Source organism: Mobula hypostoma, chromosome 4 (genome assembly GCF_963921235.1).
Source record: "Mobula hypostoma chromosome 4, sMobHyp1.1, whole genome shotgun sequence".
NCBI lineage: Eukaryota > Metazoa > Chordata > Chondrichthyes > Myliobatiformes > Myliobatidae > Mobula > Mobula hypostoma.
In genome coordinates this window covers 114,020,167-114,042,287 of record NC_086100.1, presented here as the reverse complement: position 1 = coordinate 114,042,287, position 22,121 = coordinate 114,020,167, and the positions used below count along the sequence as shown (strand labels likewise).

The 22,121-nt window shown below is 42.2% G+C and overlaps 1 protein-coding gene across 7 annotated transcripts in view; it reads right to left on the bottom strand.

Annotated features, from left to right (window-relative positions):
* gria2b (glutamate receptor, ionotropic, AMPA 2b) overlaps positions 1 to 22,121 on the bottom strand; it is a 142,032-nt gene that overhangs the window by 70,991 nt on the left and 48,920 nt on the right. For all 7 annotated transcript variants that reach the window (XM_063046396.1, XM_063046397.1, XM_063046399.1 and 4 more), the window contains one exon: positions 3,175 to 3,414. In XM_063046396.1, coding sequence (XP_062902466.1) covers positions 3,175 to 3,414 — 240 coding nt within the window. The remainder of the gene's footprint in view (positions 1 to 3,174; positions 3,415 to 22,121) is intronic.

The following is a 22,121-nucleotide window of genomic DNA, read 5'->3' as shown; positions in this document are numbered from 1 at the left end:
GCTGAGCTACAATGGTTTGACTTCAGGTACAGCTAGTTCTGGAGCACAGATCGTCAGTTCGATCATCTGTGCTGTAACCACTGCTCCTAGCTATTCCTTAATATGATATAGAGTAGATTGAATTGACTGGAAACTGACATTTGTAATGATGGGGATCTCAGGAGATGAACCACTTGGCTCTTCTGACTAAACATGGCTCTGAATGCTTTAGTCTTATCTTCAGCATTAGTGTCCTGGTTTTGAGGAAAGAACATTCCTAGAACCAATCCTTCCATTAGCTGTTGAATGACATATCACCATATAGGAGGCCAGTAGGTTGTAACCATGAGGAGGTTTCCTTGGGAATTTTGACCTGATGCCAAGAGACCTCATTAGTTTTGCAATCATCACTGAAGACTGCAGGGCCATCCTCTGTATTCCACGCTGGTGGGTCTGTCCATGTAGCGGGAAGGAACAATGCCAGAAATTATGTTGATTATGGCACTTTGTCATTAAGGACTAATTCCTTGAATAAGACAATACTGTGTTTGACTAGTAATAGCAACAGGTCTATGATTTAGACATTGGTTCTCAGTTATCTCTGGAGAAAACCTTGCAAGGTCATTTGGACGGAGGGAGAATTTGCTACATGGGCAATGCCATGAGATCCATCCAGTTTTGTCCCTTTTCCTGATTTAGTATAGCAGAACTGGCAAAATAGGTCATTTCAAACTCAACTATATTGTTGCAGCTCTAGAGTCACAAAGATAAACTGGGGAAGTATGGTAGATTTCCTTTTTGTTGGACTACAGTGAACAGAAAAATTTCTACTATAGTCCAATCATTTATTGCGACTCATTTTTGATAGAAAGGATTAGGCAAATTTGATAGTTCCTGTAAAATTAAATCATTTTGTCTTTTACATCATGGCACTTTAAAAAGACTAATGGACCAGCTCCAAGCATGCCGTTTGTCAGTCTAGCTCAAGCCCCACGGCCTACTTCTCCCTTGAGAAATGTGCGAGGCGCAGAATTGAAAAATAAAAGATATTTTGAGCATCCTTTACATATAATGGAATCCCTGATTATGCTGAAGTGTCAGCTTTGGGATCTTTATCCCAAATTCAGTAGGAAATGGCAATGAAACCAATTTTTTTGATTCAGCTATTGATGCATGTTTTTACATTGGGATACTGAGATACATCCTTGGATGCACTGGGACATAGAATCAATTATGTAACTAAGGTCATCAGGTATTTCAGGTCTTTCAATGTCAGACACTCTTGCCTAAGCAACCCAGCCAGGGTTGGTCAGGCACTGGCCTGTGTCCTCTTGATCCAGAGTCATCTGGAGGCTCGCTCATCAGCCTCTGTGATGGTCCTGATGGCTCTTTTCTTTGCAGCCCCCTTAATGCCAAAGAGAGGGTAGGTTCTGCACAGCAGGCAGCCAGCAAAACCACTACGCCCCACCTCCATGGGCTCACATCGTGCCCTCCATCCCTGTCTCTGGTGCTGCTCTATCAGCTCCTGGGATTTGGCATGTTACACATGAAAGAAACTGCTGAATTTCACACAAGTTGGTCCAATTCATGTGTAACCTTAGTGACTACCCTTTTTGACAAGTAATTAAACTCATTCAACCAGCTGGAACCATTTCATAGCTGATGCAATACAATACAATTTTGATAAGCAAAATTGTGTGAGAAAGTATTTATACCTGTCCCACTAATAGTTCAATTTACATACACAGTAGAATTTTCACTTTTTGGGTTCACATTTGTGTATGCAGTTGAAATTGTTTACTTGGAATGTACAACCTACCCAGACTCATTCTAGACACGATCTTTCCTGAAATCACTGAAGCAATAGATGTTAATTGGAACTCAAACCAGTTCAGAGTTCAAACCTATCTGAAGGGAAATTCTAGTTGTGTGGCAGGGAATTAGAGGTGGTCATTTCACTCTGATGGACAGCTGTCTTACTGCTCAAATATGAATAGTTTTTGACAGATTGCACACTTTGTAAAGGACTGGGTTAGGGAATCACAGTGAGGTCATCTTTATTGGTCCACCTCATTCCCATTTCTCCAGACCTCGAAGGATGAGGAATCAAAAGACTGTATAAAGCAAGGAACAGCAACCTAACCATCAAGCCTATTCAAAACAAAACAGACAATAGTCATTCTCTTCTACATCTTCTTTGCTTCAGAAGATTTAAATTCTTTTGTTTGGAATGATCTTTAGATGAAATACAATGTTGGAAAATTTCTTCTACCAAAGTCGTGTACTGAGATGCAGAGGGACTTGAGAGTCCTTGTGCAGAATACTCTAAAGGTTAACTTGCAGGTAGAGTTGGTGGTAAGGAAGGCAAATGCAATGTTAGCATTCATTTCAAGAGGTCTAGAATATAAGAGCATGGAAGTTTCACTGAAAGTTTATAAGGCACTGGTGAGGCCTCACCTTGAGTATTGTGAACAGTTTTGGGCTCTTTATCTAAGAAAAGGTGTGCTGGGATTGGAGAGGATTCAGAATAGATTCCTGGCATGAAAGGGTGATCATTTGAGGAATGTTTGATGTCTCGGAGTCTGTACTCGCTGGAATTCAGAAGGATGGCGGGGGGGGGGAGGGATCTCATTGAAACCTTTCAAATGTTGAAAAGCCTAGACAGAGTAGATGTGGAAAGGATGTTTCCCATGGTCAGGGAGTCTAGGGAAAAAGGGTACAGCCTCAGGAGACGGGGTGTCCAGTTGCGGAGAAATGTCTTTAGCCAGAGGGTGGTGAACTTGTGGAATTTGTTACCACAGGCAGCTATGGAGGCCAGGTCATTGGATGTACCTAAGGCAGAGATTGATAGGTTCTTCATTGGTCACAGCATCAAATGTTATAGGAGAAGGCCAGGGAGTGGGGCTGAGGAGGAGGGAAAAATAATCAGCCATGACTGAATGGGAGAGCAGACTCGATAGGCCAAATGCCCTAATTCTGCTCCTATGGTCTTAAAGATAATTGAATGAAATATTGGAATATCTGTCTAATTCTAAAATCCACATTGTTCATTTCAGGGTCAGTGTATCTCTCTGGGGGTATAAATGCTCTGCTGTTTTTAACACATCAGAACCCTACATGCATAAACATTGCATCGTCAGGAGGGCAAAACTAAGAATGCTACCACAGTGAATATATATTTAAAAAAACATGTACCTCGGTCACTATCATACAGATAAGCAAACTTATCCCATTGGTAATATTCAATCAAACTGAGAAGAGCACCCTTGAGATCTGGTCTCATCTGTATGACAAACTGGTGTAAGCCATCAGCAGGAAAGCTCGGAGTGATAAAAGAAACGTGCAGGGTTCCACAGAACGATGTAAGCGTATTCACAGATTTCTTGTCGTAAAATCCAAAAATGGCATAAACTCCCCTTGAAAACTGGGAACAGACTGCAAAAGAGAAAATGAAAGCAGAATGTTTACAATGTGCACACTCAATAATCAATACAATAGCTTTGATCCTGATAAATAAGTATAATTTAATTTGTTTTAAACTGGTTATAATTACTTCATTCATGAACCGTAGACTAGCATCAAAATATGCAAAATGCTGCTTTCTTGGTTTTGCATCATTATTCACACACGATTTATCTCTGAAACATTATTTTGTCTTCTTACGGTTCATCAATTGATCTTATTATCAGGTAAGGACTACCATCTCAAATTTCTCAGAATGAACATTAGTGAATGTAATCATAAGAATTTACATCATATCTCTCCAAGAGCTTTAATGCATGATCCATCTTTCCCTTTTTCCCTCAACTTTTATCTCAAAATCCTTTCCAATCAGTAGATCATTCTCTGCAAATCTGCAACCTTCCAATTTTGTATATGATTTCAGTGATGACAATTGGATTACTAGATTATGAGGACACTCAGTCCTCGTTTATTGTCATTTAGAAATGCATGCATTAAGAAATAATACAATGTTCTTCCAGAGTGATATCACAAAAAAAAAGGACAAACCAAAGACTAACACTGAAAAGACCACATAATTATAACATATAGTTACAGCAGTGCAAAGCAATACCATAATTTGATAAAGAGCAGACCATGGGCACTGCAAAAAAAATTTTTTAATTCCCATCGACTCCCGATAGTCCCGATAGCAGGCGGCAAAAGGGAGAAACTCTCCCGCCATAAACCTCCAGGCGCCGACAACTGCCGATGCATTGGAAGCACCCGACCGCAGCCGACTCTGAGTCCGTCCGAAAACTTCGAGCTTCCATCCAGCCCTCCGACACCGAGCACTGAGCACCATCTCTGCCGAGGGCTTCGACCCTGCCCCGGCTGCCGAGCAGCAAGCAAAGCCGAGGACTCGGGGCCTTCCCCTCCGGAGATTCTGGATCACACAGTTGCGGTGGCAGCGGAGAAGGTATTTCAGAAGTTTCACAGATGTTCCTCCGTGCTCTCACGTCTGTCTCCATCAAAACAGGATTGTGCACGGCCCCCTACTTGACAGATAACAGATATCATTCACCGGAGCACAGCATTCACAATGCTGTTTTCTCCTACAGTATTGATTGATTGATTGAGATACAGAGTGGAACGGACCCTTCTGGCCCTTCAAGCCGTGCCATCCAGCAATCCCCAGATTTAACCTTAGGCTAATTTACCTCCCAACTGGTACATCACTGGACAGTGGGAGGAAACCACAGCATCCAGAGGAAACCCAGGTGGTCACAGGAAGAACGTACAAACTCCTTACACACAGTGGCAGGAAATGAACCCAGGTTGCTGGTGCTGTAAAGTGTTGTGCTAACCACTACACGACTGTGCCGCCCAAATAAAAGCAATAGAGATAGAACACCCCTGTACACATTGGCAAGCTCAATACAGAGGTTTCCTTCTTCCTTTAACTTCCCAACCTTCTTCCAGCTTGAGATTTTTCCTGGGCTGGTGACACTGTTCCATCTTCTGAATTCCAGTGAATTCAGAAGATGGCTCAGGCCAGTTCATCTAGTGTACTTTCCCGTCCATTCAGTGGATGTGCTACTAACCCCTTTGATGCCTCGAGACAGCACGGTATCTCACATGCCTCGTGGGAACTTGCCATATCGGAATTAGTCATAAACATGGACAACACTTGTACGCTATCGGATTAAAAACGCTATAAAATTAGCATAACTTGGTTTATTTCCTTTGCACATTCTATGCCACAAATTTTTATCCAAGCTGCAGACACCATTTTAGAGCATAAAACATTTGTCGTATCCAAGAAATGGAAGCTAATGATCCAAATTATTCACTGATTGACATGAAACTATTGTTAACACACAGGAGGGAGGATCGAACACAAAGTGAGTAATAGCGAAGGGTATATTTTTCAGTTTAAGATACCAGCGTAGAGCTTTGTCCACAGACCAGGAAATCAGCCTGATAATGGTATCTACAAATTTCTTAGAGTTTTATTTTTAAATAGAGAATATGATAAATTGTGCAGACATTTCCTGATACACAACCTCAAAGTAAAAGGCCCTTGAGTGTACAAATTAAAAATTTGTCCTTATGATTCTACATTACTCTTATTTTTTATTCACACATATTTTCCAAGTTGTATATATTTTACTAGAAAATGGAAAGCATACTACCACAGAAGGAAATCTATACCCAGCAGGCCAAGCAGCATTTGCAAAGAGAAAAATGAGTTAGCCCTTCTGATATCCCCTTATTAGGAAGATTCATGGACCTGAAAATGTTAACTCTTTTTGCATAGGTATTGCCTGACATGACAGCGGCTACAGTTCATTAGGAGTTTTGATATGTCAAAGACACTAGCAAATTTCCATAGATGTACCATGGAGAGCACTCTAATTGGCAGCATCACCATCTGATATGGGGTAGGAGGGATGGTGCTGTACAGGATCGAAATAAGCTGTAGAGAGTTGTGAACTTAGTCAACTCTATCATGTGCACTAGCTTCCGTAATATCCAGGATATCTTCAAGGAGCAATGCTGCAAAAGGTGGTGTCCAGCATTAAGGCTCCCAATCACCAGAACATGCCCTGTTCTCATCGCTACCATCAGGAAGGAGGTACAGAAGTCTGAAGGCACACACTCAACAATTCAGGAACAGCTTCTTCCCCACTGAATGTACAATATATATAGACGCACACACACATGTATACATACACACACTGTAATTCATCTTTTTCTTTGCTATTCTGTATGGCAATGTAGTGCTGCCGCAGAGACAGTTTTCACAACATTTGCCAGTGATTACTTTGACTTAAAACTCAACAGAACTTCTGCAGAATTCATGTTTGAATTGTTTGACGTAAAACACCTATAAAGAAGCAGCACTCCAAAGAGGAAATGCTCAAGAAGAAAGACAGTGGATCATTTTGCATGACACAGCAAACACCAATTTGGGTACTAGCACTGTTAGAATCGAAGCAGCTGTTATTTCATATACAGAGACATCCTGCAAGCGCCAACTGCATTTAAGAGAAAGGGAGAAGGGAAGCTGAAATGATACAGTCACCAGCCACTCCTTTCAGGGCAGAGCTGCTTATAGTCAGCAATGACTTCCATGAAGTCTGCAGTTACTCGTACTGAAAGGGAGCAACTTTCTGCCAGCCTGGCTCCAGCCATATACTGGGAGGAATGCCTAGAAATAGTAGGGCCATTAAACCCAGTTGGAAACTAAGATGGAACATAAGGGTAGATAGGTTATATCATTCTATAATTAGTTAATTTCCTTTGAGTTCAATGTTTGGGGATTTATTTTAATTAAAATTTTCATAAACACATTACAGCTTAATCACTTCAATATATTACACAGATAGATGAAAAAGAAAGATGGCTGATAAATGGAGCATGGCATGGCGCCATAGACCTTGGGTCAAATTATCTCTCATTCAATCTACATTTCAGACTGGTCACACTGTGGAAAGGATCAATGCCCGCAAATTCCAGAAAGTTTTTCACATTTACCTCCAACAATAAGGACAAACTGGTGCAGGGGTAAGATGAGCTAGTTTCTTCAATACATGAGTCTTTAAAGTGATCAGAACAAAGACATTTATCAGGAGCTTGCAGAGTCAATGGCATCAGTGTTGCACAACTGAAGAATTATTACCTGCCTAACCCTTCAGTATAGATTTCACAAGGTGCCAGGCTCCCAGTACTCAACTGGCTCAGGTTGCAACTAAATTCACAGCATGGCTTTGAGAAGTACTGTGACCCCAGCCCATCGACTGTGAAGGGTGTCAATGTGATTGAATGTTTGCAAATATCTTTCAGCGCAGTCTAAGTATATAAAAGCATAGTTACAATTTCAAGTTGAGTTTATTGCTATGTGCACAAGTACAGTGATGTAATCATGTGGATGCTCTCAGCAGTGCGGAGGCCTGTGCCGGTGATGGACTATGCACTAGGCTGTATTCACTACTCTCCGCGGTGTAACCGTCCCCACTGAAGTTAATGCCCCTCCTTTGGAATGGAGTTTGGACTGATTTCTTCACGCTTGAAAGGAGAAATCTATGAAAGTCCAAGCTGGCCACAAAATGCTTCGAGAAGCTGAACCGAAGCAAGTGGCAGCAGGCGGCTGCAGTGTGGAAGTTGCTACCACTAGTGCTGGAAACTGGGGACTTTCCAGAGGATACCCAGGTAAACTTGGCATCAACTCTGGTGCGGGGCAGCTGATCTCCCCCAGTATCTGAGTCATTTGATTTTCTTCCTGTTATTCCTGTAATTTAGGACCAGATGTCTTAATATTCTGAAGCGAAAGCTCAACAATGGTAGCTCACATTGCAATACACATCTCAAGTATGGTTATTACCTCCTTGCCCTGCCCAGTGGCATCATGGCCACAGGTGGTGAAAAATTAATTTAATACATCTCCTCAAGAATCCTTAATGAAACCCATCAATTAAATTTATTGATTCCTCCCAGTTATGCATGAACACAGTAGCCATTGATAACGTCTTCCATTAAATTAGAATCATTGTGTCTGTTTGGTTGCATTAACTAGAGAATTATTGTCACTGTTTCAGAGCCACTGGAACACTTTTGGCTTCGTACGTGGAAAATCATGTCTCACAAATTTTATTAAGACTTTGAAGAGGTGACAAGAGGATTCATGAGGCTATCATGGTAGACGTTATTTACATGGACTTTCACAAGGCCTTTACAAGGCTCGGCACTGCAGTCTAGCCCAAAAGGTTAGAACACATGGAATTTAGGATGAGCTAGCCAATTGGATTGAAAACTGGCTTGCTGGGAGAAGGCAGAGAGTGGTAGTGGATGGTCCTTTTTCATATTAGAGGCCTGTGGCTATAGATGTGCCACAGGGTTTGATGCTGTCTCGACTGTTATCTGTCAATTATGTCAACGGTTTAGATTCGAATGGAGGTAGGATGATGAGCAAAATTAGATGCATAGTGTGGGCTGTGAAGCAAATTGTCTATGGTTACAACAAGGTATTGATCTATTGGGAAAATCAGCAAAAGAGTGGCAGATGGAGCTTAGCTTGTAGAAATGCAAAGTGATGCATTTTGGGATATTAAAGCAGGCTAGGAGGTGTACCGTAAGTAGGAGGGCTTCAAGAAATGTTGGTGAACAGCGACACCTTGGGTACAACTACGTAGTTCCTTGACAGATACACAGGGTGGTGAAGGCACTTAGCAGGCTTGTCTTCGTCAGTCATGGCTTTCAGTACAAGAACTGTAATGCCATATTACAGTTTCATAAAACATCAGTTAGATTACACTTGGAATACACCTGCACTTTGCACCACAAGCGAGAGAAAAGATTCACGGGAATATTGTCAAGACTGGAAGGCTTGAGTTGTCAGGAAAGATTAAATGATGTGGGACTGTTTTTCCCAGAGCGAAGGACAATAGACAATAGGTGCAGAAGTAGACCATTTGGCCCTTCGAGCCTGCACCGCCATTCTGAGATCATGGCTGATCATCTACTACTAATATCCGGTTCCTGCCTTGTCCCCATAACCCTTGATTCCCTTATCGATAAGATACCTATCTAGCTCCTTCTTGAAAGCATCCAGAGAATTGGCCTCCACTGCCTTCTGAGGCAGCGCGTTCCACACCTCCACAACTCTCTGGGAGAAGAAGTTCCTCTCAACTCTGTCCTAAATTACCTACCCCTTATTCTTAAACCATGCCCTCTGGTACTGGACTCTCCCAGCCTCTGGAACATATTTCCCACCTCTATCTTGTCCAATCCCTTAATAATCTTATATGTCTCAATCAGATCACCCCCCCCCCGTCAATCTTAATTCCAGCATGTACAAGCCCAGTCTCTCTAACCTCTCTGCGTAAGACAGTCCGGACATCCCAGAAGGAGTCTGGGAGTGACACTACAGAGGTTGATAAAATTATGAGGTGCATAGAAAGGATAGATGGTCACAGTCTTTATTCCTAGAGAATAGGCTTACCGGGAGAGAGGAAACATTTAAAGGGATTTTGAAGAGTAAGATGGTGGTGAGTATATAGAATGAGCTGCAAGAGGAGGTGGTAGAAGTACAATTACAACCTTTAAATGAAATGAAATATCTTTATTGTCATTGCATAGTACAATTTGTCATGCACCAATACAGCAAAAAATAGTTTGCAACTCTCATACTCAATGCTATAAAACAACAAATAAAGTAAATAAACAATAAATAAAATCAAGTAACCAGCCAGTACAAGCAATGTCCAGCAGTACAAAAGCACAACTCAGATGCATGACAGCCCTAAAACCAGTAGTAAAGTAGCAATATAATAAATTTATGGATGATGCTTGATCGATTGGTTCAGAGCAATTATCGCTCTGGGGAAAAAGCTATTTTTCAGTCTGGAAGTGCGGGCATAGAAAGTCTTATAACGTCTGCCAGATGGAAGAAGTTCAAACAGTTGATTGCATGGGTGTGTATTGTCCTTACAGATGCGTGTAGCTTTCCTTAGGCAGCGAGAGCTGTAGGTGTCCTCCAGGGTTGGGAGCTGTGTACAAATTATCTTCTGTGTGCGAGAGACGACCTGCTGAAGAGCTTTCCTATCAGCTGCTGTACAACTGAGATACCACACAGAGATGCAGTATGTTAAGATGCTCTCTATGGTGCAGCGGTAAAAGTCACCAGCATCTGTTCAGGTAGACCAGCTTTCGTGAAATGTACCCTTTCTTGAAAAAACATTTCAATGGGTACATGGAATGGGAAGGTTGAGGGAAATAGACCAAACATAGGCAAAAGGAATTAGCTTAGATAGGCATCTTGTTGAAAATGCATGAGCTGTTTTGTGCTGTGTAATTATGAATCTTATGAAAAGTATTTGCCTCTCATGGTGAACTAGTGGAAGCTGTAGACTTATGGTGGACATTGGTAATGGCTTGCAGAAGCAACGATATGTTAGATCTGCTTCAGCTAAAGTATCAAGGAGAAGCTTAAGGCTCAACAGGCCAGAGCAGAGATGGAAATTCAAATACTTTTCCAGTCTGCTGTTGTGAACTGCACTGAAGTCAAAGGGAAGCCAGCATTCTCCGGGTCTGTGCATACCACTACATGCTGATAAGCCTGCAACCACAAGAATCGTACGCCTGTGTCTCCAGCTGGACTCGGGCCCAGAAGCATCAACCTGTCATCCAGCAGGTATAAGGAGGAAGATTGGAATGGTGGGGGTGAGCAGCAGATAAATCTTGTCTCCACGGTGCCCCTCCCAGCTTTGATGTGCTCTGCTGTATGAGATCATTAGTCACCCCTTTTAGGAAGTCAGGTCTACCCTGGGGATTCCCATGGAATGCTAGCAAGCCTGCAGCTGGTGCTCATGGGGGGGGTGTGGGGGGGGAGCAAGTGACCAGTGGCTAGATGGGATAGCAGTTGGCCTCACGGATTGCTGGTGCCTCAAATGCTCACAAACTACACAGACCCAACCCATGGGCCAGAGATAGGACAGCAAGTATGAGCTGCTGTTCTGGTCTCTCATATACTGCAATCAACACTGGTCCGGTAACTCCAGCTCACCCAACAACACCAGAAGAAGCAGCTACGGTAAACAGCTGGTACACAAAGAAATTCCCTCATTTTGGAGACTCATCTCAATCCTCTGGATTCACTGCACAGCCTCCAAAGCTTAAACAAATGGTAAAGTGATCTTTAAAATAGCTCAGCCACAGTGAACGAGATATAATAAAATAGTGCTTCCTTCATGCCATTGATGCTCCTAAAGCAGAAAAGCATGATCCAATTCCAGCAGCATTTACACCAAAACAGCACAGCAGTGAAAAATGACACTCGGTACCAGGGGCCTTCCATGGATTAGTTCAAAATGGAAGTGCCCAATTCAACTTCCTCAACTAAGGATGTCCTTACCTGATTTACAGTGAAATAAACATCAAAACTAAGTTGCAGTACCCTAGAAAAATAGATCTGGAAGCTCAAGATTAGGCCCCAGAATATTCCTATACTACACAATAAATGGGTCTAGTGCAGAGCTACAGCTCACAGTCTATCTTAACAACACTTAAAAGATCCTTGGACAGCTACCTAGATATGAAAGGTAGAAAGGAATTATGGGCTGAAGGGGACTAACTCAGATGAGCCAAATGGTCTGTTCTTTCCCTGCTGTATGACTCTGTGACAACTCAGAATATTTGTGTGGGATGGGGTAAGATAGGTGTGAGAGCAAAAAAAAAGAGAAAGGAAGCACATGACAATGTCAATGTTGCTCAGGCTGCTGCTTAGATGGAAAGGACACAGCATATCTAATTTGAAAAAGGTGCATTAACATTGTATCAGGATTTCTATATTAGCATGTACAATGGCAGGACTGTTCTTATCGTGGCACTGGGGAAGAACACATCCAGACTGGTCCTGCAAACAATCATCCCTGTAATAAATAGGAACATTCAGCAACATAATGCTTCCCCTACACTCATGTGCAATATCCTTGTGAAATAATAAAAAACCTTCTAGTCTTTTCCTACACCCCTTAATCCTCCAGAGGTGAAGTCCCATGCTTTGAGGTAGGCTGCTCAGACACTTCACAGGCAAGATGCTCTATGCAAACTTCCCACTAAACGCTGTTCCATCTGTCTCTTTACAAGTGCAGACTCAACAATCAAGCCACAGATTCTCAGAAATTTACGGTTCAGAAGATGACATTTGACCCTTTCCTCCAAGTACACCTGTCAATAAATATTAGGGTCATTGCTCCTCACAGATCTATTACTTCCACTTTATGTGCCCATTGACTCAGTAAGGGATAGGTAAATAAATAGAACTAGCCATGTGGCATGGGTGTTTCAAGTGCCAATCTGCTTCCACTTTAGTTGTGTGTCAGGAGTCCAAATTTCCACAGCAACGTATCACTCAGTTGATAAAGGCAGCACAATGATTGTTGATGCCATTCCTTGTGAAATGCCAGCTGGGCCACGATGGTCCAGCCATCATCATACATTAATCATGCGCAGATTTAACTGCAGGAAGGTCCTTCCTCACCTGTGCTGGTTGCATTAATTCCTAATGACTTGCAGGTTTGTGAGTGATTGATTCTGAGTTCAGTTTGTTGAAGGAAGAAAATTGCTCATCACTGGTTGCAGTGGCAGCTCACAGTGTAGGATGTAAGATTTGGAGTGGGCAGTAGACCGTCTTACTAACATGAAACAGAGCAAGCAGAAACAGGTGTACACAAATCAAAACAAGAGGGGCTGATTATCTGAAATAAAGAAGAAATTTCTGCCAGTGCTCAGCAGGCCAGGCAGCATTCTGTACAAAGAGGAAAAGAGCTAATTGGCCCTTGTCTGGTTGGCGAGGTGTAATGAGTGGTGAGTCGTGGAGAGTGGTGATTGCCTCAACATCTCAGAATTTATGTAAGTGAGTTTTCATGTGACCATTATGGCACCGAGGGTAGGATGGGTAAATTTGCAGAAGACACAAAGTCAGGTAGGAAACTAACTTGTGAATAAGATGTAAAGAGGCTGAAAGTCGATATTGATTAGTCAGGTGAGTGAGCGGAGATCTAGCAAAGGGAGCATCATGAGAGATTGCAATGCTGTGAAATGCAAAAGAATTTAAGTGTGGCCTTGCATATGATTCATTAAAGAAGCACTAAACAAATGAAGTAAATAAATAAGCTAAGAAAATATTATTTATTGCTCGGGAAATTACATAAAAAGTAGGGAGGTTATGTTTCAGTTATACAGTTGTTGGTGAGATCACATCTGAATGGAGTATTTGTATCCTTGTTTAAGAACGTGAATGAACTGGAAGTAATTTAGATGTTTTGGACTAATAGTTTGTCTTATGAGGAAAAAAGTGGAAATGCTTGTAAACACTGGGGTTTAGTAAATTGTGTGGGACTTAAAATAGGTACTCATAAGGTCCCGAGGGTCTTTACAGAATGGAGGTGGGGAGGATGTTTCTGTTGCTAATTAGGGGCAGCACAGTAGTGTGGTGGTTAGGATAATGCTTTACAGTACAGGAGTCACAGGTTCAATTCCCACTGCTGCCTGTAAGGAGGTTATGCGTTCTCCCTGTGACTGTGCGAGTTTCCTCCGGGTGCTCCAGTTTCCTCCCACAGTCCAACAACGTACTGATTGGTAGGTTAAGTGGTCATTGTATATTATCCTGTGATTAGACTAGGATTAGATCGGGGGATTGCTGGGCAGCATGGCTCGAGGGGTCAGAGGAGCCTATTCTGCACTGTATCGCAATAAAAAAATTAAGGGTGAACCCCTAATAAAATATCAACCACTTGGGACAGAGACTTGGGTGAGAGTAGATAGATCTTTGATGAACAAGAGGTGAAATTTTACCAAGAGTAGTTGAGAATAAGGAGCTGAGATTTGAATTAGATCAGATTATTAAATAGTGGAGCAAGCTTTTTTAGAATGAGTGACCTATTTCTGCTCCTGAGGTATATGTTCTTGTAAGTAGAAGCTAAATTTAGTTATCTCTTCAGAGTGCTCTATTTTGAAATGTTCAGCTACAGTATTATCCTTCTTTGTTGACTGACATTAATGGATGCATGATGACTGTTCTGCTGGATCTCCAGTAGGTCAGCGAGGAGCAGGGTGTGGAGGCAGCTGGGCAGCTTACTAACAGAGCAAGCAGTGGTAGAGGCTTGGAGAATGTAGCCAACTGGAGCCCTCAGGAAGCAGATGTCTGTGTACTGATGACTACATATATTGTCTTTGGAAACCCTGTTTCTACATAGAGTCAGAGAGTCATAGAGAAGTACAGCACAGAAACAGGCACTTCGGCTCATCTAGTCCATGCTGAAACCGTTTAAACTGCCTACTCCCATTGACCTGCACCTGGACCACAGCCCTCCATATCCCTACTATCTAGGTACCTATCCAAACTTCTCTTAAACATTGAAATTGAGCTCGCATGCACCACTTGTGCTGGCAACAGTTCCACACTCTCACAACCCTTCTGCATGAAGAAGTTTCCTCATCTTCCCCTTAAACTTTTCACCTTTAACCCATGAACTCTGGTTGTAGTCCCACCCTAACTCAGTGGGAAAAGCCACTTGCACTTACTATCTGTACCCCTCATAATTCTGTATATCTCCATCAAATCTCCTCTCAATCTGTTATGTTCCAAAGAATACAGTCCTAATCTATTCAATCTTTCCTTATAACTCAGGTCCTCGAGACCTGGCAACATCCTTGTGAGTTTTCACTGTGCTCCTTCAACATCTTTGTTGTTCTTAGGTGACCAAAACTACACACAATACTCCAAATTAGGTCTCACAAATGTCTTATACAACTTCAACATAATATCCCATCTCCTGTACTCATTACATTGACCTATGAAGGCCATTGCGCTAAAAGCTTTCTTTATGACCCTATCTACCTGTGACACCACTTTCAATGAATTTTGGACCTGTATTTCCAGATGCCTTTGTTCTACCACACTGTTCACTGTGTAAGACCTACCCTGTCTGGTCCTACCAAAGTCTCTAATCAAGGAGAGGGGTACTCACCTCATTTGGTACAATGCAACAGGCAGGAAGGCAATGGGCTGCGCACTTGTAACATGAGGTGTTATAGGCAGAAGCTGTGGATTTCGTGATGGTGCCTTGGGAAATTGAACATATCTACATAATGCCTGAAAAGGCACCAACACAGGAAAATATAGGATTTTTAATCCTAATTATTAAAGTAAACTTGATCACAACTAGATGATCCTAATGGTCTACGTCAAATAAAGCTTTACTGGTTAGAACAATCCAAAGGAAGAATTTATGAAGCCTATTAAATAATGGTCATATAACATGTAGGATTATATAAACCAATGCTAAAAAAAAATCAAAAAATACAGATAGACAACATGTTGAGTGAGGGTTGCGGCCAACTAATGATTCACTTTTTAAAGGTGTTGTAAGGAACATTAATAAGGGTAGCATATCTGATCTAGTCCACATACTTTTAGTGAGATGTTGAACTAGGTTCTGCATCGCATTCTAAATATTCTTGGGATACAAGAGAAAGTGGCAAACTGGATTAAAAATTACCTCAGTGTGAGAGAACATCCTTAAAAGCAAGCCTGCTTGTAATGAGATTCCACAGAGAAGTGCAGTTCTTTGTGATCATTATCAATGATCCAGATTTAAATATGAAGGCCACAAATAAGAATCCTGAAGATGGTGCAGTGATTGGCAGTGCAATTTGAGAATGGGGAGAGTAGCTTCAGGCTGCAGGAGGATATCAATGAATCGATGTCTGCCAAACAAAATTTAATAAACAGAAATTGAAGTAATGCATTTGGAGAGGACAAACAAGGTGCCTTAGTTCAAAAGATACTAGGAGTTTGAAGTTCAAAGAAAATTTACTGTCAAAGTACATATATGTCACCACATAGAACTGAGATTCATTTTCTTGTGGGCAAACTTAATAAATCTATTGAATCATAACATTAACAGAATCAGTGGAAGACCACCCAACTAGGGCATTCAGCCAGAGTGCAGAGATAACAAACTGTGTGACTACAAAAGAGGAAATAAAGAAAATTTTAAAAATAAGCAAAAAATATCAAGAACATGAGATGCAAGGTTCTTGAAAGTGAGTCTATTGATTGTGGGAACATTTCAATGATGGGGCAAGTGAAATTGAGTAAAATTATCCCTTCTGGTTCAAGAGCCTGATGGTTGACGGATAATAACTGTCCCTGAATCTGGTGGTGTGTCTCCTAAGGCTCCTGTACCTCCTTCCTTATGGCAGCAGTGAGAAGAGAGCAAGTCTTGGGTGGAGACTATCCCTGATGATGGATACTGCCTTCCTGCAAGAGTGTCTCATTTAGATGTGCTCAATAGTTTGGAAAGCTGTAACCGAGATGGATTGGGCCGTATCCACTACTTTTTGTAAAGGCTGCTGAAGAACAGAGGGATTACAGGATAAACAGTTGAAAATCTTGAATTAATTATAGGGATTGATGGAACAAAGAATCCAGAGAAATATGACTGGAACGTAAAAATACATGAAGCTCAAATGGCATAATGGGAAGGTTCTACTTTTTATCAGAGAGGTCATTGATAGGAACATTGGTATAAGAATTAGAAGATTCCTATAAAGAAACTCTAGGGGATGGTGGGGCTGTCATTAAGTGGTTCATGGAAAGGGAGCCAGATACTCCAAACACACATAAAAGGTACCAGGATAAACACACACAGAGCCAGAATCGACAATTACCAGGACATAGAACTGAGAAACAAATATGACCCTAATAAAGCAACACACACAAAATGCTGGTGAACGCAGCAGGCCAGGCAGCATCTCTAGGAAGAGGTACAGTCGACATTTCAGGCCGAGACCCTTCGTCAGGACTAGGTGAAAGAAGTGATAGTAAGAGATTTGAAAGTGGGAGGGGGAGGGCGAGATCCGAAAATGATAGGAGAAGACAGCAGGGGGAGGAATGGAGCTAAGAGCTGGAAAGTTGATTGACAAAAGGCAGACAGAGTTGGAGAAGGGAGACGATCATGGGACAGGAGGCCTAGGGAAAAAGAAAGGGGGAGGGGAGCCCAGAGGAAGATGGAGACCCACTATTACAGCCATATATCCTTCCTTGGAACGTGTCTCCACCGCCAACTAACTCCAGTTGGCTTCAGGATTCATTTTCGAGCCTCTCAATTTGGACCTTCTGAGGATCCCAGGTACTTACATTTAATTGACTCTGCCTCCCATTGTTTTTCCCGTCGAGCTCTGAGGGCAACACTCTTCACCATGAGGAGGTACCTGGCGTCCCTATCCCAGTCCCTTCCACCTCTCCATCTTCCTCTGGGCTCCCCTCCCACTTTCTTTCTCCCCAGGCCTCCTGTCCCCTGATCCTCCCCCTGTTCCAACTCTGTATCCCTTTTGCCAATCAACTTTCCAGGTCTTAGCTCCATTCCTCCCACTCCTGTCTTCTCCTATCATTTTGGATCTCCCCCTCCCCCTCCCACTTTCAAATCTCTTACTATCACTTCTTTCACCTAGTCCTGACGAAGGGTCTCGGCCTGAAACGTCGACTGTACCCCTTCCTATAGATGCTGCCTGGCCTGCTGCGTTCACCAGCATTTTTTGTGTGTTGCTTGAATTTCCAGCATCTGCAGATTTTCTCGTGACCCTAATAAATCTTCCTTTAGCTGGCACAATGGGCTCAAAAGCTTCCTCCTTTAAGATAAACCCAGAAGTTACATCAAGATCTGAGAATTAAGTCCAAGTGGCAAAAATACAAATGAGCTCAATGCAAATTTAGAACGGACACAAGAAAGTGATTTTCCTCTGATGAATGATGCATGTCTAAAATAGTGCATCAGTTATGGTACTTAAAACAACCATGCTGAGATAGTGGGTTGTAAAATTAAATCATGATGGCTTTGTTATTCAGCATGAAAGGTATGGATGTAGGCAAAAAGACTTGGCTCGAAATCTTCATCATGTTCATAATATAAATAGAACAGAGCACAGCTGTGTTGTGTCACGCTAACTACACTAGTAATTAAACAGCTAACTAAGCTAACCCCTTCTAACCTACACAATGTGAATATCCCTCTATTCTCTGCACATTCATGTGCCTATGAAAGACCCTGTTGTATATCTCTATAGTATTTGCCTCCATTACCACCCCTGGCAATGGATCCCAGGTCCCACCACTCTGTGTAAAATATTTGCCCTGCACATTTCCTGCTGGTACAGAGAGGCCTCTGGACAGGATCAGAAAAAGCCACAGAAAGTTGTAAACTCAGCCAGCTCCATCATGGGCACCATCCTCGACTAACGTTAAGGATAGCCTCGAAAGACAATGCCTCAAAAAGGCAGCAGCCATTATTAAGGACCCCCATCACCCAGGACATGCCCTCTTCTCATTGCTACCATTACGGAGGAGGTACAGGAGCCAGAAGAAACACATTCAACGCTTCAGGAACAACTTCTTTCCCTCCACCATCAGATTTCTGAATGGCTGATGAACACAAGAACACAGCTAATTTTTTCCCTCTTTTTTCTGCACTATTTAATTTTTATATATACAGTGCTTCTTAATATTAAGTATTTTATTGTTATGTGTTGCAATGAACACAAATTCATGTCACATGACAGTGACATTAAACATAATTTTAATTCTGATTCTGATTCTTTGAACTTACCCCCCTTACAGTAAATGAATGCTCTCGAGAGTATTGGACACCTTGAAAAAGAAGAAAGCCCTTAACTCGGAGTGGAATCATCAGGACACCATCATGATGGCAATTTTTTTGGCAGGCTTTCTTATTTTTACGAGGTTGAGTTGCTAGCTCGACACTCAACCCAGCACAGATGGAAAGCATGCAAGGGAGCAGCTGGATTCGAACTCGGGAGCCTTTGTTCTGAAGTCCAGCGCTGATGCCACTACGCCACCAGCTGGCTATTGGACACCTTGGGATCCTAGGAAAATGATACTGCTGTCTACTCCACCCAAGCTTCTAACAAACTTCATTCAGAACTTCTCTCAGCCTCTGCCATTTCAAAGAAAACAACCCAAGTTTGTCCAGCATCTCCTTCCAGCACAGGTCCTGCAATCTGGACAGCAACCTGGCAAAGCACCTTACACATCTTCTCCAGAGCCTCTATATCCTTCCTGTAATGGGGTGACCAGGTTTTAGTGCGCTTCTCCAGGTGGAGCCTAATCAGAGCGTTACAAGGCTGTATCATACCTACCTGACTCAGACTCAATGCCCGTACTAACAAAGAAAAGCATGGCATACGCCTCATGAATCCTTTGTTCATTAAAAAATATGCTAACATGTTCTAGTTCAGAATTAGTATCAGGTTTATTACCACTGACACACGCTGTAAAATCTGTTGTTTTGCAGCAGCAGTACGGTGCAAGGCACGAAAATTACTATAGGTTCCAGAATTAATAGTGCAAAAGATGAATTAGGTCATATTACTGGGTTAATCAAACATTCAGAGACCTGATGGTGGAGAAGCTTAAAACGTTAAGTGTAGCTCCTCCCTGATGATAGTACCATGGGAGACTACGCTCCTGATGGGGAGGGTCGTCAATAACGGATGCTGCCTTTTTGACACACCGCTCCCAACCATTGTCCTCAATAGCGAAGAGGGTTGTGTCTATGATGGAACTGGCTGAGTCTACAGGCCTCTGCAGCCTCTTATGATCCTGTGCACTGGCGACCCACACCAGGCTGTGATGCAACCTGTCAGAATACTCTTTACAGTATGTCTGTAGAAATTTGCTACATTCTTTGGTGGCTTCTCAAACTCTTAATGAAGTAAAGCCAATGGTGTGTTTTCTTCATGGTTGCATAGTTCTGTTAGACCCAAGATAGATCGCCTCAGATGTTGATGCCCGGGAACCTGCAGCTGCTCAGCTTTTCCACTGCTGATCCCTCAATGAGGACTGGTGCGTGTTCTCTCAACTTCTCCTTCCTGAAGTCCACAATCAGTTCCTTGGCCTTTGTGACAGTGCAACACCACCCAACTGGTTAATTTATTTCAATCCTGTACACCTTCTCATCACTCTCTGAGCTTCTGCCAGCAGCAGTGGTGTCATCGACAAATTTATAGAATGCACTTGAGCTGTGCCAAGTCACACGGTCACGAGTGTTGAGAGAGTAGGGCAGTGGGCTAAGCATCCTTGAGATGCGCCCATGTTGACTGTCAGCAAGAAGACGTTATTACCAATCTGCACTGGCTGTAGTCTTGTGATAAGAAAGGTGAGGGTGCAGTTGTACAGGTAGCCTGGTGGTTAGCACGACGCTTTACAGTACAGGAGACCCAGGTTCAATTCCCAACGCTGTCTGTAAGGAGTTTGTATGTTCGCCCCGTGACATGGGTTTCCTCTGAGTACTCTGGTTTCCTCCCACAGTCCAAAGACCTACCAGTCGGTAGGTTAATTTGTCATTGTAAATGGTCCCATGATTAGGCCAAGATTAAATCGGGGATTGCTGGGCAGTGTGACTCGAAGGGCCAGAAGGACCTATTTGTCACTGTATCTCAAACAATCAATCAATAAACAAAGAAAAGCAGAGGCCCCAGGAGAGCTGAAGCTTGTTAATTAGTACTTAGAGAATGATGGTGTTCAACGCCAAGCTGTAATCAATAAACAGCAAACTGATGTATGTTTTACTGCTGTCTAGGTGCTCCAAAGCTGAGTGGAGAGCCAGTGAGATCATGTCTGCTGTAGACCTGTCGTGTCAGCATGCAAATTTCAGCAGGTCCAGGACCTTGCTCAGGTAGGAGCTAATTCATGATCAACCTCTCAAAGCACTTTATCACAGCAGACGGTGAGTGCTACTGGGCAATAGTTGTTATGGCAACACACCCTGCCCTCTTGGGCACCAGTATGATAGATAATTGTTGATATTTATAATCTGAATATTTTGATTCAAATTATAAATGCCAAAATAAAAAAATTCCCATATTAATTAATTCAAGCAAAATGCCTCATTAACCTACTATTGCTCTCAAATAATGGAAAAAGATGCATTTTTCTAGAAAGCATTCTTCTAGGGTGCATCACAACCTGGTATGGAAGTTGTCCTGTCCAAGACCGAAAGAAGCTGCAGAAGTTTGTGAACACAGCGCAGCACATCACACAAACCAATCTTCCGTCCTTGGACTCACTTTACTCCGCACGCTGTCGGATCAGTGCTGCCAGGATAATCAAGGACACGACCCACCCAGCCAACACACTTTTCCTCTGGGAGCAGGCTCAGGAGCTTGAAGACTCATACGGCCAGATTTGGGAACAGCTTCTTTCCAACTGTGATAAGACTGCTGAACGGATCCTAACCCGGATCTGGGCCGTACCCTCCAAATATCCGGACCTACCTCTTGTTTTTTTTTTGCACTACCTTACTTTCCATTTTTCTATTTTCTACTTATGATTTATAATTCAAATTTTTAATATTTACTATATTTGTCATCCAAGGAGCGGGAAGCGCAGAATCAAATATCGCTGTGATGATTGTATGTTCTAGCATCAATTGTTTGGTGACAATAAAGTATAAAGTAAAGTAAAGTAAAGTAAAGTAAAGTAAAGTAAAAAGAACCAATCCTGCAAGAACTAAAAGCTTTCAAGTCAAATTGATCTTAGATTTTTCTTTCTGGAACTTTCTTCATCAAATAGTTATTGAGACTTGAGGTTACTTCTCAATTTCAAAACTGAGATTGATAAAATATTATCTTGACCTGTGCCTTGGCCTGAAATGTCAACTGATTATTCCTTTCCACCAAGGTTGCCTGACCTGATGTGCTCCTCCAGAATTTAGTGTGTGGTGCTCTGGATTTCCAGCATCTGCAGAATCTCTTGTATTTTCGATAAATTATTGGTAACAGAATTAAGGCTCTGGAATTCCAAGCAAAAATAAATGACCACCTCTAGATTTCAATGACCAAAATATATTTCTTGGCCTTAATATGTATTTCTAAAATTAATTAATTTAATATTTTCCAAATGCTGGAGGCACTCAGCAGGTCGGGCAGCATGTACAGGAAGGAAAAAATAGCTGACGTTTTACGCTGAAATCCATCATCAGTCCTATGAAAGGTCTAGACCCAAACATCAACTATTCCTCCAGTATTTTGTGTTACTCTGGATTCCTACCAACAGCAGAATCTCCTGTGTTTCTGTTTAATACTGTTGGACTAAAGATAAACTAGACCCATTTTCA